The sequence below is a fragment of the Dromiciops gliroides genome, chromosome 6 (assembly GCF_019393635.1).
Source record: "Dromiciops gliroides isolate mDroGli1 chromosome 6, mDroGli1.pri, whole genome shotgun sequence".
Classification (NCBI taxonomy): Eukaryota; Metazoa; Chordata; class Mammalia; order Microbiotheria; family Microbiotheriidae; genus Dromiciops; species Dromiciops gliroides.
In genome coordinates this window covers 38,147,471-38,164,009 of record NC_057866.1, presented here as the reverse complement: position 1 = coordinate 38,164,009, position 16,539 = coordinate 38,147,471, and the positions used below count along the sequence as shown (strand labels likewise).

Genomic DNA, 16,539 nt, shown 5'->3' with positions numbered 1-16,539 from the left:
GTTTGCACCATTCATTTGTGGTTCTGCCTTTTAAAAGCTTTAGCTACTGGGGCAGCTAGGTGGCCCAGTGGATAGAGCACTGGCCCTGGATTCAGGAGGACCTGAGTTCAAATCTGCCCTTAGACACTTGACACTTACTAGCTGTGTGAACCTGGGCAAGTCACTTAATCCCAATTGCCTTACCCCCCCCCCAAAAAAAGAGAGAGAGAATAAATCGAGGGCTTTTAATGATTAAAACTTTTTGCTAAAATTTATCAAAAATTATTAATTCATTGGAAATCTAATGGCAGAAGACCATTTGCTGCTCTTATTATTTTAGCTATTCATGATCAAATATTAAAGGCTATAAAAGATGGCCACACATTTTTTTTTTCTTTTTCAGGGCAATAAGGGTTAAGTGACTTGCCCAGGGTCACATAGCTAGTAAGTGTCAAGTGTCTGAGGCCTGATTTGAACTCAGGTCCTCCTGAATCCAGGGCTGGTGCTTTATCCACTGCACCACCTTGCTGCACCCCCCCCCATTTTTAAAGTTACAAAATATAAAATATAGCTAAAGTAGGGTGAAATCTCCAATAATGGTTTGATTTTTTTGCATATTTATACACACTAAAATACCTTAGTTTTACCTGAAGCTTATTATCTTGCTCAAAAAATACATTCTTCTGAGAAGATAACTCATTATAGCTTTCTTGTAATTTAAGATGAGCTTCTTTAACTGACATCAACTCATTTTTAATCCCATCTATTTCTTCAATGAGTTTTTTCTCCTATAATAAAATCATAACAAATAAGCAAGACAATTTAAGTTTTATCTGAAAATAAGAAATCTCCACTATGCATGAGTTAACATTTAAAAATATTGACACATAATATTTTGGGAAATGATAAAAAATAACAACCTCTAAGGAATAAAAAAAAGTTTTTTCAAAAAGTAGTAAATGGGGGGAGGGCAGCTAGGTGGCGCAGTGGATAAAGCACCAGCCCTAGATTCAGGAGTACCTGAGTTCAAATCTGGCCTCAGACACTTGACACTTACTAGCTGTGTGACCCTGGGAAAGTCACTTAACCTCCATTGCCCCGCCAAAAAAAAAAGTAGTAAATGAAAAAAAATCTAAAAGGCTATATGTACATGTGTTACTCCATTTATATCTAAAAGTTTGCAATGCTTATTTCAAATTGTATTTAAATTAATTTAACCTCATAAGCCAGTTGAGAAGTACTGTGTGTTTAATGGAAGTTTAAGTAGACCTAGCCACTCTAGCCAACATTTGTTGAGACTGGTCATGAAAATGCATAAACTTCTCTCTTTTGAGAATTCCAATTCAGGCAACAAGTAAAATCCTACCCACAACATGGTCTTTGTTGGCAAGATAGCCTGAAATAATTAAATATTAACACCTCTTACCCTGTCGGTAATGAACTTCTCCTTGGGACTCTACACTTTGCTTTGCAAGTCTCAATTCATTGTGTGATGTATCTTAGTTATCTGTGTATGTGTCTTATCCCCATTTTAGACTATAAGCTCTATGAAGGCAGACTAGGAATCTAAAACTTTTCTTTCATAGCACATAGAGGGACATGTTCTTTATGTTTGTTGTCATTTAAATTGATGGTTTGTTCCTTCCTGTTCCCCCTCTTCTCTGGTTCTCTTTCTTTCTCTCTCTCATTCCTTAATTTAGTTCAAGATTCATAGACTCAGGTGGACTTAAAGGCTGTGTAGTTGACAATTCCACAGGTAAGGGAACTACTTCCCCACTTTTGGCTTTATACCTGCATGACTTAAAATCCAGGTTCACGAGCCATATACTTAGGCACAATACGAACTGATACACGTAGAACAATTGTGTTAAAAAAAAACATTCAATACATAATTCAATCTTTTTTTAGAATTTTATCCAATTTTTTTGTCAACTGATTATTTGACAAAAAGTAGGATTGATAGTATAAAGAATCAATGACACAAAGAGAACTTTAATGCTGATCTGATCTATTTTCTAAAACATTTTACCTGTGCTTTCACAATTCTTTTAGGTATTCCTAGATTCTCAGTCATCTTCTTAGAGTTAGTGAGATCAAAACATGTGGATCAAAATAGAAATAAAGAATAAAGAGTCTATTTCCCACTCCAAAACATTTGCTTACAGCCATGAGTAAGCTTTGCCTTACTAAACTATTTTCTATTTAGTACTGAAATGCTGTGGGAGTGGGCTTAATTGTTGTAGAAGCTACAAACTGTAGGATAAAGCTGATTTCTTATAATTTATATATGTGGGGTACCCCCAGTAGATATGAATGTTAATTTTTTTAACTCAGTTGACATTTTTATGCAGGTGGAATGTTTAGTGCTATATTCTTTTTTTTCTATTATAGCTTCCCTTATTCTGTTCTATGGTCTTTTAGTTAATATTATTTTCTGTTTATTTCTCTGCATCTGCATTAACTACGATCCGCAGAAAAGGAAATAATTATGTATGTTGCTTGATATTAAAAGCTATCCTTAACTTAGTGTGAAGTAAATTTAAAAACATTTTAAAATGTATTTAGAAAAAATTAACAATGTAACTTACAAAAAAAGGTATGAACTAACCATCTGTTATTTATTCTAATGCAATAGTTAACTGACAAATAATGTCCTTGAAATGAATTATAATCACATCCAATTATTACTGGAAACTTGATATCTCAAGGTGATCAAATGATGAAAACCATATTAGCTGCAAGTGAATTGAAAACATTAAAAAAAAGAACCACGTGTACCAAATTTTAAGAATATTTGTTGAGCCCTACTATGTGCAAAGGACATGCACATGGAGATGCAAAGGTAAATAAGACATGGTTCCTGTTTTAAAGTAGACCATATACAAAAAAGAAAAAAATAAGTAGGAAAAATATTACCAAGCCAGTATGCAGATACAATTTTAAAAAGAAAAGAAAAAAAAGGATTCTACACTCATGTATGTAACACTAATAGTTTGAAATAGTCTATTTACTTTTTCCCAAAATATATTTTCCATATGTTTAGAGGCAGTGATTTTTATTATATTAATACTTAATAAAGAGAACAATTTAAATAGATATTTAAAAAGTAAAGCTAATTTTGGGGTCTACCGATCTTCAAAATGAACCTTCATATTTTACAACTTTAATTTACATGGCTTTACGCCATTATTTTATTAGGTACTTCACTGAAATTAAAAGCAAGAACAAAAAAATCTGAGATGCAGTTTAGGAAAACAGCAAAGCCTTATGATAAGATGGTAAAACATACAGAATTCAGATACCAGGCATAACTCAAACATGGCAATCCATCATACACTGCATCATAGCTAAGGAAGAACTGAAAGAGCTTAGCTGCCAATAAGAGCATCTGCCAGCTATCCACACCATGCACTACAATAACCACTAGCCAATGGTTTAAGGGAAAAAGTAAGGAGATTTCTGCCTCCTGCATTGTGGAAGGCCATCCAGGCTTTGCAAATGTCCATTTATGTGTGAATGTGTGGAGGCTGAATTCTTATCTATCCAAACCCAACAGCATTAGCCAGAATTTCATTGTAATTTAGCTTTTCAAAAGCATTTCTGAAACAAAATATGTCCAAGAACCACCAGAGTGTCTGATTTGGTCCTTGCATTATTTTGGCAATAGAAGTAGTTAGTAGTTATTTGAAATGTTCATAACTATTTCAAAATCTGTTTAGCACTGTAATCCTTAATTTAATAAACCTACATGTTTTTCCCAAGTTCGTCGTGCTTTCTCGTGCTGATTTTGAAGATTAAGGAACTTTTCTTCATTTTCTTTTACCTTCTCCCTTTGCAGCTCATTATCTCTTTCAAGGGTCTGCAATAAAATTAATTATCCAAAAAATAATCAATACCACATTAATGAATTTTGATGTGTTTTATGTTGCTTGGACCTTTGCTTCTAACATGCTGAAAGGGCCATCCAGAGCAGTGATAATGTGCCATCTCAACAATCATTTTCATAAATTAACAGAAAGCTGCTTATAGTTTAGCTAACAGGAAACAGGGGGAGGTTATGGAAAAGAAATGGCTATAAAAGGGTATAAAAACATTGCCATTATTCAGTTTCACTGCATAAGTTTTAATGTGCTGAAAAAGTATTATAAAGTACAGAGCTAGGAAATATGAAATGTAGCATAATCCAACCAAGCTGCACTAAAATTAAAAATTTAAACTATCCCATAACATTTTTCTCATATTCAGATGACTAAAAAAACCTTTTGGGATAAATTTAATTTCTTCATTTCAAACTGTTAATGGTGTTTTAGAGGAGTCTAAAATTTTTATCATGTCTATTGAACTTATTTTGATTTATGAAAGAGCATCATTCTAAAAGGCACTAAAGAGTCAAATATGCAACCAAGGTTTTTGAAGCTATGAAACCAGGGCTACCAACGCCAATAAGGACTCCTTGATGTCTACGTTACTGCCATACCCATAAAGTTAGCTTCTGGAAATTAGTAACAAGAATTCCTTCCCCTGTTTCAGGTATGTTTGGAATGTTGAAACTGTGATGTACTTTTGTCAAATAAAGACAAAAGGACAGTGACTATAACAACCTGATAGGAAGCTTTTCAGGTCTGAAAGGTCCTGTGTACCTTCCAGACACTCCATGAATACTTAATAGCTAACAATCTGAACAACTGGGCACTTGAGTTTCTTTGCATTGCATCCTTTTCAGGAGAATGCCTAATATGTATTTTTATCCAACAATATTTTTTATTCTTCATTTCTTGGTATAAATAATAATGGGAAAATTCTTGATCTATTTAACACTGATTTTAACAGGTGTATAATCACACCCTGACAATTACTTTACAATATGAAGGCAATAGACTGCACTTTCGAAGATAGTGGGTACATCGTTATACATATGAAAAGAGGAGGGACACGTGGGAGAATATACCATAGCTCCTATTTAATTAAGCAATAGTACATGACTGTGTGATGTTTTAATAATAGCTAACAACCACATAGGAGATTTCATACAGAAACATCCAAAAGTGCTTACGAATGGCATAGCAATCATTTAAGTCTGGAGTCAAAGCAAGGGATTTTGAAGGCAGAGTTAGTATTGACTGGCTTCTCAGAGAAAGGCCAAGCAGAGAGTCAGATCGAAGAGAAACTATGGGAAACTTGTCTAGGGTAGTTGCCCACCTGAGGCTTTGTGTCATTTTGAGTCAATTTCTACTCAAAAAAATAAAAATGAGCACAAAGGCAGGCATAAATGGAGAACTGCCTTTTGACCTCCTAGGCACCAGGCTCCTTTCACTAGACTAGGTGAGGTTTCCTAAAATCACTATTGTTCTCCTGGTGTAATACTTTGTCACTGTGGGAATAGAAGTCTTAGCTAAGTGGATGGGAGATAGGAAGGAAGTAGCAAAAGTCAAGTCTGCCAGCAACCCACCATTTACTTAGAATACAACTGGCAATCACATTTGTTGGGGTTTTTTTTTTTGTTTGTCTGCCTTTTTATTTGTTTTGTTTTGTGGGGCAATGAGGGTTAAGTGACTTGCCCAGGGTCACATAGCTAGTAAGCGTCAAGTATATGAGGTCAGATTTGAACTCAGGCCCTCCGGAATCCAGGGCCAGTGCTTTATCCACTGCGACACCTAGCTGCCCCTAGCAATCACATTTGTAATCATCAACAAGTATACACTGCATAAAACAAAAATAGAACAAAACCTTGATTGGAGAAATCATTATTACCTAACATTTTTTTTAAAAAAACAGACCACCATATAAGAGGTTTTTTAGTCAAGTTTCTGTCTTTTGTACATCTTGATTCTGTTGATTCACTGTGTGCTATACTTTGAACTGTTTTTTATTTTTGTTGTTTGGGTTTTTCCCTAATAGGGATTTATATTGATCTAGTCAATTTCTTGTATATTTTCCCTGGTAAGATATGGTATATGAGAGGTGGCTGGCAGCAGTCGGTAGCCACAGAACAGAGGTAAGCTCCCTAGCCCACAGAGAGAACAAATCCATGCTTTGGGTTTCATTAACACCATGCAATTCAATGAAGGAAGAAGATTGATACTCACAACCAAACTTGTTAGGAAAAATATCAAAGTGAACAGAACCCCACTAGTACAACTTTGTATGTTAAATCATTAGTAATGTTCCATGAAAGGTGTTTTCTTATTTCTCCTTTTAAATGGCGAAAATTTTAAATACCGTCCCTTTTCCCCAGTGTTATAAGGACACAGTAAATTAAAGACAATTGCAATGCCAGTGAGAGTCTACATGTAATTCAGTGAGCATCACTGTCATTATTGAAGTTTTTGAAATCAAGCTATCTTGTCTCAAAGTACTTCCTGGAGCACTGAGCTATTTTATTCAGCAGATCTAGGTTTAAGGCTACCTTTGCAACTTAATAGTTCTATGATCATATCACTCACCCTCTCAATCTTCTCATCTATAAAATGTAATAACTGCTCTACTTACCTCATAGGATTATCTTGAAGTTCAAATGATATCATTAATGTGAATGTACTTTGAAATTTTATGTATATTTATCCTAATGTATTTGTATTGTAGTATTTTAATCAGTTCTAATGGAAAAAAACCCAAATCAAACTATTTTTTTTGTTTTTGTGACTTGCCCAGGGTCACACAGCTAGTGAGTATTAAGTGTCTGAGGCCGGATTTGAATTCAGGTACTCCTGATTCCAGGGCTGGTGCTCTATCCACTGCGCCATCTGGCTGCACCATCAAACTATTTTTTGATACACCAAAATATAAACTTCCCAGGTACAGTGGGGTGAAACAATTATTGATTACAGATTGTTTTTTCCATCTCATCCGTGTGTGTATATGTATGTATATGTAGATAATGTACACATATGTGTATGTATGTATTTAAATATATGTGCAAACATATATACATACGTCACAGTCAGCTATACAATCACTATGTCAAATTAACTTCAAAACTCAACGTCAGAAATAATAAAGGAATAACAAAGATTGATAAACAAAATATTATAATTAAGTAGTTAAATCATTACCATTATCTGTCTTTTTAAGAGTTCAGCTTTACGTGATATTTAATTTAAGATGTCTTTCTAAAGTATTCAAGATTACTTACACTTGAATAAAATAAAAGTTAAAACAATCTCTATGTTATACTTCATATTGTAAAGGTCTAAACATAACCTATGACAACCGTAAGTATATTATCTTAATGAAAAGTATACTTATAAAACTTAACTATAGTAACTACAATTAGTTGCATATACATATGGTATATAGGCATACATGGTTTTTCTATAGGAACTGCAGTACAAAGAGTTACATATGAACTTATAGTTTAAGAACATTTTTGAGTAAAATTTTATCCATCGTGGGGATTTATGTCTCAGCACTACTAAACTGAATGGCTAAAAAAGCAAGATAGATGGCAGCATGAATACAGAGCACCAGGAAACAGTAGGCTATTATCAAGAGTAATGACCCCTTTTAGTACAGGTGGAATTAGAGTTCCCTTTGAGCAAAACACTTGAGACACATGACAGCACAATCCACAGTGTCATTCCAACATTAATATATTATTATGCCCCATACTACACAAGCCTATCAAGGCTTATGGAGGGGTGCTGGACCAAGAAAGATGTATTTGGTTTATATAAGGCAGGGATAGTCACAGTTATATGACTCTGGAGCCACATCTGCCATCGACTAAAAGAACCAAATTACTCCTGTATAAAAGTATAGTATTACAACAGTTTCCTAGTACAAAGTTTAGAGACCTGTGGTGATAGGATGCAAAAAGAACCACATGAAGTTCACGAGGGATCTAAGAAAACTGCTCTGCTAGATTGACAGCCCTGGGAGGCCTAGGAGAGTCTATCTCCACAGCAGCATCTAATGGGAAGAGCATCCACATGGGCATCAGAAGAGCTTCACTGTGATTCTGCCATTGACTCTTACAGTGTGACCCTGAACAAGGCATTGTACCTCCTGGGGCCTCAACTGCTTCATCTAGAAAATAAGTTGGACAATATGAATTATAGAACCTTTGACTTAAAGTTCTCAGGGAACATTTACTCCAGCCTCTGCTGAAATTAGGAATCCCATCGACAACTTTCCTAACCTCTGTTTAAACATTTACTGCAGAGTAATGGGGAACTCACCACTCCTGAGGCAGATCATTCCATATCAATCAATCAACATTTATTAAGTGCCTAGTTGAGGAAGGAGAGAATTCTAAGCACAGGGAACAGTCAAAGAAAGTGTCTGGAGCTGAGAGACAGAGCGTTTTGCTTGTGGAACAGCCAGAAGACCAATGTTACTGGATTAAAGAGTACATGACAGGGGCAGCTAGGTGGCGCAGTGGATAAAGCACCAGCTCTGGAGTCAGGGGACCTGAGTTCAGATCCAGCCTCAGACACTTGACACTGACTAGCTGTGTGACCCTGGGCAAGTCACTTAACCCTCATTGCCCTACAAACAAAACAAAAACAAAGAGTACATGACAGGGAATGAAATGTAAGAAGACTGGAAAAACAGGAGGAGACTGGATTATGAAAGATTCTGAATGCCAAAAAGAGCATTTTGTATTTGATCCTGGAGGTGACAGGGATCCACTGGAGTTTTGAGGAGGGGGCTGAAATGATCAGACTTGTGTTTTAGGAAAATCATTTTGGTGACCAAACAGAGGATGGATTGGAGTGAGGAGAGATGAGGTGAGCAGACCCTTTAGCAGGCTGTTGGAATAGTCTAGGTGTTAGGTGATAAGGGGCCTGCACTAGGGTTGGGGTAGTGTCTGTGGTAAGAAAGGGGTATATTCAAGAGATGTTGCAAAGGTGGAATAACAAGCCTTGGCAATAGATTCGATATGGGGAGTGAGTCAAGGATGACTCCTAGGTTGCAAGTCAGAAGAAATGGAAGGATGGTGTTGTCCTTTGAAGTCATGGAGAAGGTAGGAAGGGGGAAGGATTTAGGAGGGAAGAGAATGAGTTTAAGGTGTTTACTGGACATCCGGTTTGAGAAATGGGAGATCAGCAGAGAGGTTTAGATAGTTCTGTTAGTAAGTTTCTAATTATGTTGAACAAAATCTGTCCCCCTAGAACTTCCATACTTTAATCCTAGTTACAACATAATTCAGATGAGCTCTGACTAGGGACTACCATTATCCCTTACTTGGGAGACTATTTCTGTTAATACAGCCTGGGATCTTTTAGTCTAACATTTCACATACAACTTATCAAGCTTAAAATTGACTAACGTTGCCAGATCTTTTTTACATAAAATTCTGTCTAACCACATATTGCCTATTCTATACTGGTGCAGTTGATTTTTTGAACCTAAGTAAAGAACTTACATTATTCTTATTAGATTTCATTTTATTAGCTTCAGTTCACAATTCAGACCTAGGCAGATTTTTGTGGCTCCTGATTCTGTAATTAAGGATCTTAGGGATCCCTCACAACCTGAGGCCATCTGTCAATTTGGAAAGTAATGCCATCTATGCTTTCATTCAAGCCACTGATAAACAGTTTGAATAGAACAAAGTCAATGACAGAATCCTTCCATAATTTTAAGGGATACTCAATTAGAGATTCCCCTCCAGGTTGAAATTGATCTATTAATCAAAACATTTTTGGATTTGACTCATCACTAAGTCCTTTCATTTCTAAGTTTCTCATGTTACTCTTCTAGTTCAGAGCAATATAGAGTAACCTAGATTGGATAATAGCACTAAGTATAGAAAATTCACAGTAACCCTGTTACAAAAGAATAGGCATTGAAGATAGAACAATTTGTTCTTCACAAACACATCCTGGATCTTAGTGATCCTTCTCTTTTCCTAAGTGTTCACAAATTGTCATTTAAATAATTCAATCTCTTTCTGAAACAGGAACAGAAAATTCCATTTCTGGCCTTTGAGTCTGATCTGATAAAATGGCCATTATACTAATAAAGGAAGGAGAGAAACTCTCTAGAACATACTGTGGTTGTGAAGAGATACTATGAATAGAAAAATATTCCTAAAAGAGTTATTGGTCCAAGACTTTTCAACTGAACATTTACAGGAATCAAATAATATCTAGGCTCAAAATCAGAGACTGAGGGGGCAGCTAGATGGCGCAGTGGTTAAAGCACTGGCCTTGGACGCAGGAGTACCTGAGTTCAAATCTGGCCTCAGACACTTGACACTTACTAGCTGTGTGACCCTGGGCAAGTCACTTAACCCCCATTGCCCCGCAAAAAAAAAAAAAAAATCAGAGACTGAGAGTATGAAAAGATCTTAGTGATTATCTAGACTAACACCTTCCTTCTGTAGATGAGGATAGGCCCAGAAGGGTGAAGTTCCTTGCCTATGGTGACCTAGGTTGTAAGGGGCAAAACATATTCAACCCAATATACACCAGCTCCAACTATAATACTCTACATCCTGCTGCCTTCTGTCATTTAAAATGTTGCTCAATGACCTAGATGAAGAAATAGAGCCTGCTCTTGAGTCACTTACAGTATGTTGAATACGGTGACCCCTGGACTTGGATTGTGTGTCTGTGTATAAACAGGATAAGATTCACTAGAAAAGAATCATACATAATGAATAAAAATCTAACCTGATTATTGTCTTTCAGGGCTTTTAAATCTGCCTCCATTCTGATATTATTTTGAGTCTGTCGCTGAAGTAATTGTTGAATATGTTCAAAAGAACTGATGATTCCCTTTTAAATAAAAAGTATATATTATGAAAATTATAAAATATAAACAACATAGTATATCACCAAATTTTATTTCCATTATTATACAATCTTTCTAGTTTCTTTAAAATATTTTCTAGTCGTTTGGCAAAACTAGGCATAGGCCGACATCTCACACTATATAACAAGATAAGGTCAAAGGGTATACATGATTTAGACATAAAGGGTGGTATCATAAGCAAATTAGGGGAACATGGAAGAATGTACCTTTTAGATCTATGGATAAGGGAAGAGTTTATGACCAAACAAGAGATAGAGAGGATCATGGAAAGTAAATGGACAATTTTGAGTACATGAAATTAAAAAGGTTTTACACAAACAAAACTCATACTGCCAAAATTAGAAGGAAAACAGGAAGCCGGGGAGAAAATTTCAGCAACTTTCTCTGTCAAATATATGGGGAACTGAGTCAAATTTATAAAAACAAGAGCCATTCTCCAGTTGGCAAATAGTCAAAGGATATGAACAGGTAGTTTTCAGAAAAAGAAATCAAAGTGATCAATAATCACAAGAAAAAAAATACTCTAAATCACTACTGATTAGAGAAATGCAAATTAAAATAACTCTGAGATACTACCTCATACCTCTCAGATTGGCTAACATGACAAATGTTGGAGGGGATGTAGGAAAATTGGGACGTTAATGCATTGTTGGTAGAGCTGTGAACTCATTCAACCATTCTGGAGAACGATATGGATCTAATCCCAAAGGTCTATAAAATAGTGCATACCCCTTTTGACCCAGCAATACCACTAGTAGGTCTGTATCCCAAAGAGATCAAAGAAAAGGGAAAAGGACTCATAGGTACAAAAGTATCTATAGAAGCTCTTTTTGTGGTGGCAAAAAATTGGAAATCGAGCAGTTGCCTGTCAATTGGAAAATGACTGAACAAGTTGTAGTATAAGATTGTTATGGAATACTAATGTGTTGTCCATAAGAAATGATGAGCATGGTGGTTTCAGAAAAAATCTGGGAAGGCTTATATGAATGGATGCAAAGTGAAGTGAGCAGAACCAGAAAAAACACTTTACAAAGTAATAGCAATATTGTAAAGAAGTGCAACTGTGAAAAACTGAGATTGTCTGTGAAAGACAATGATCCAAGGGAGTTCCAAAGGACTGATAATGGAAAATGCTAGCCATTTTCAGAGAGAGGACTGATGAATGCAAATTGAAGCACACTTTGTTTATTTTCTTTATTTTCTTTTGATCTTTTTGTTAGTTTTCCTCCCCAACATAGCTAATATGGAAATGTTTTGTATTACCTCACATGTATAATCAATCTCAAATTGCTTGCCTTCTCAAAGAGAAAAAGAATTTAGACCTCCAAAAGTTTTAAAGTGAATATTATTTTTTACATGTAATTGGGAAATACTTAATGAAATAAAAATATTTTTAAAAAATAAAATATTTTTAACTTTTAATGACTTCCTTCTTTGCCAATGTAATATACAATCTAATACATGATAATACAATACAACAAATATTTCTCAAAGCACTTAACTGTATACAGAAGATTCAGGGAAATACAAAGCTTAGATAAACAGGGTCACTGCCTTCAAAGACCTTACTCTCCAGTAGGTAGATTAAACACTAACACAGATAGCTATAATACACAATATTATTAAATACATTAGAGAACTGGAAAAAATGCTATGTGAAGTTTGAAAGGAAATGTTGGTTCCAATTGGGGAGATCAGGAAATGATTCATGAAGGAACTGGAATTTGAGTTAGACTTTAAAGGTTGAGCAGAGATTCAAGAGGACAAAAGAGGGAAGGAGGGGATTCTAGGACTGGGAACAAAAGGAGCAAAGGCATGGGATAATAAAAGCACAGAACAGACTGGGAGAGGTGGGCAGAGCATTTTCAGTTTGGCAGGAGTGTAGAATGTACCAAGGAGAGTAGTATAAGATAAGGCTATATAAATTAGTTTGGCAGGTGCCAGATCGTAGCAGGATTTACATACCAAACTAAAGAATTTAAATTTAAAGACAAAGATTTCATAGAACCCAAGAATTTCAAAATTGAAAGGGGCTATAGAGCGCCAGGTCGATACCTACCTGAACGAGCATCTCTATTCCAATATACACAAGTGGTCTTCTATCCATGATTTGAAGAACTACAGTGGAGGTAGGGTAAGGGACAGCACACATTCCACTTTGGGCTCACACTACTTATGAAGAAGTTTTCTTCACATCAAACCTAAATTTGTATCTTTGCAACTTCCTCAGACAGCATGTTCTCAAAATCTTGGATGCCCTCCTCTGTACACTCTCCAACTTATTTATGTTCTTCCTAAAATGTATTAGCTAGAGTGGGATTGAATACAATCCTCCATGTGTGGTATGAACAGGTTAAAGTACAGCAAGACTGTCACATCCCTAATCCTGGCCATGATACCTTTCATGATATAGACTAAGATCATATTAGCGTTTAGGGCCACTATATCACGATGTTAATTCATATCAAACTTTCACTAAAAGCCCAAGGTCTTTTTCATCCAGATGACCATATAACTATACTTCTCCTATCATTTGTTTATGAAGTTCATTTTCAGCTCAAGTGTAATACTTAGATTTATTGATTATTAAATTTCACATTATTAGATTTGCCCCCCCCCCAACATTCTAGCTTGTCAATGTATTTTTGGATCCCAACTGTCATCTAGTACATCTGCTAACCCTCCCAATCAGCCATTGGATAGACAAACATTTATTAAGTGCCTACTCCATAACAGTTACTATGCTTTGCGCTGAGGATAGAAGACAAAAATGAAACAGCTTCATATCATCTGCAGATGTGATTGGCATCTACAGTTTTATCCAAGTGAACAATAAAATGTCCAGGGCACATGGCTGATGGAGGACTAGACATTTCCTCTGATCCTTACAACCTCTCAAGCTTGTCCAAAATCAGATTTATGTAAAGACATCAAATGCAGCCTCTGCTATCTTCCAAGTACTAAAACGCCAAGAACCCCATCAAAGTAAAAAACCTTACAAACTAACAACAAGGAAGACCAAATCCTAATCCCTTCAGGTGTTCACTCAGCGCCTCCTTCACCACCAGCCACTACCCCCTGGGCAGGGGCCACATAAACTGACAGCCACAAGCTTGCAGATAGAAACCCAACTATTACCTTACCTGCAACATGGAAAGTAAAAAAACCAGAAGCTTACTCTGCCTAAGAGAGCAACATGACAGCACACTGCTGAAACACTGTCTTAACAGAAAACTGAGAAACTGAAGGAAATGGAACAAGGTGCATCCACCAGGCCTAAAGGAAAGGCAACTTACATCCATCTTAGACTAGGGTTGTTCTCCCAGAAGTCACCTGAGATAGATACTGAGGCCAGTTGTGAAAAAATGGGTAGTTGTCTCCTCTCAATGAGGATATAACAGTCAGTCATACTCCTCCTGACCTGTTGATAGGACAATGGTCTCAGATCCCCTCCTCCTCAGGCTAACAAAATCACATGGTTCAAAGAACCCTGGTCTCAATAAGTCCGCTCCTGAGTTGTGTCCCATATAAGGAAGAATAAGGTCCACTCCTGAGTTATGCCCATATAAGGAAGAGGGATGGGAAATACTGCATTCTGATAAGGTAATTTTTGCTCATAGACTGTAACCCTTGGGTAATCAGACCGATGATGAAAAAGGGGAAGGTCCATTCTCGTTCGGGACTAGGGTTTAAAACAGGGCCTGCAAGCCCCCTTTCTTTGCACCCACTAGCTGCACACTAGGGTGCCTCCTTCTCAAGAGAAGGAAATAAAAGAGCCTTTGTCACATCACTGCTGAGTTCCTGAGAATTATTGAGAAAAGGATTGTTTTCCCTACATCAATGAAAAGTGAATTGCCCAGCATGAGAGGAAGCTGAGACAGTTTTGAAGTCTTGCCCAGAGGGAAACCCTCATCAAACAGAAAGGAGACAGAAAGTAAGCAATAAGGAAATATGACGAAAAAAGAAAATTCCAAATATGTCAAGAGGAAGAAAACTTAGACCTTGAGCACAAGCAGTTAAACCAACAGGGAAGATATTAATAACAGAAGAGAATATGACTTCCAGATCATCTACGTGAGCCCAGATATCTATGAATATATTTTGCAAGCCAAAGGAAAATCAATCAACACCTGATGATACAGAGGACTCTACAGATTACCAATAGGCCATGGAAAGACAGCAGGATGTTCCTGGAATGGTTCAAGAGAGAAAAAAGAACTGCAAAAGAAGAATGCATGGCCTGCATGGCAGAAATAAAGAGAAGAATGTAAAACTTGACCCACAGTGGCAAATCTTGCCAAAGAAACAAAAAAGGGAACAACTAATTAGGAATGCAAATAAATAAAAGAAGCAAAAATAAATGTTAAAAGAAAATATGATCTCTATACAAACAACACATATACATTTTAAAGACAGGATTCATAAGCAATTTAAGGATGATAGGTTTCCCAGAAGAACACTAGTCAAAAACCCCAAACACCACATTGCAAGAAATAATACAAGAAAACTTCCTAGAACCTCTGAATACAAAAAAAGGTGCTCATCAAAAACATCTAAAAATCACCTCCAAAAAAAAATTATGCTGCAAACTCCAAGACACATAATACTAAGATTTAACAGTTACAATGATAAACAACAAATTCTATGAGTGACCTTCTAGGAATTTACATTATCTAGAGGGAGATGGCATGTAAACAGACGAATACAAAATGTATACAAAGCAAATGCAAGGAGGGGGACACTAGGACCTGTAGGGATCAGGAAAGACATCAAGTAGAAGGTGCTTCTTCAGCTCAATATTGAAGAAAAGAAGGGATTCCAAGAGGCAGTTGAGGAGGGCATGCATGGCAGATATAGGAGACAGCTGGTACAAAGGTACTAAGAAGGGAAATAGTGCCATATAGAAGTAAGAGGAAAAAGATCAATTTGGTTTTGTTTAATTACCATTTTTTTCAATTCAACAAAATCCACCTTCTCTTCCTCCTGCTTCTCCCCTCACACACATAAACATACAAAACTAAAAAAGAAAAATAATGCCTTTGTAAAAAGATACATAGTCAAGCAAAAAAAAAATTCCTTGTTGGAATGACCAAAAAAAAAAAAAAGAATATGTTTGCCCTGTGAGTGTTTTCCCTCTCCTTCAAGAGATAGGCAGCATGTTTCATTGTGAGTTCTATGGAATTATAATTGGTCATTGTATTGGTCAGAGTTCTTAAATCTTTCAAAGTTTTTAATTTTTATATATCGTTGTTATTGTACAAATTATTCTCCTGGTTCTGCTCACTTTACCCAGCAGCAGCAGTTCATACAAGCCTTCCCAGGCTTCTCTGAAACTGTCCCCTTTATCATTCCTTACAGCACAATAGTACTTCATCACATTCATAAGCCCTTACTTGTTCTGCCATTTCCCAATTGAGAGGCACTCACTCAATTTCCAGCTCTTTTCCACCAGAAAAAAGGAGTCACAATAAACATTACTGTATATTTGAGTGCTTTTCTTTTTCTTTGACCTCTTTAGAGTAATAAGTAAATTTAAATGGATTTTTGAGTACATGAAAGGGTATATATAAATGTGTGTGCGATGGGGTTGGAATGGTAGGTTGGAGCCAGGTTCCAAAGAATATTAAATGCCTAAGAAAGGAATTAATATTTTATCCTAAAGAAAATAAGCCATTGGAATTTATTGACAGGGAACGATATGGTCAGTTTGTGCTTTTGGAAATGGAGGTAAGCCTGTTATGTAGCAAAAGGAAAGGGTAACAGATGGACAGTTCATCTATTGTGCCATACACACACACA

The 16,539-nt window shown here is 36.2% G+C and overlaps 1 protein-coding gene across 1 annotated transcript in view; it reads right to left on the bottom strand.

The window, feature by feature from the left end:
- Window positions 1-16,539, bottom strand: part of CCDC73 (coiled-coil domain containing 73) — a 117,226-nt gene that overhangs the window by 17,802 nt on the left and 82,885 nt on the right. Inside the window, 3 exon segments of the mRNA XM_043972204.1 lie at window positions 627-767; window positions 3,728-3,838; window positions 10,599-10,703. Coding sequence (XP_043828139.1) covers window positions 627-767; window positions 3,728-3,838; window positions 10,599-10,703 — 357 coding nt within the window.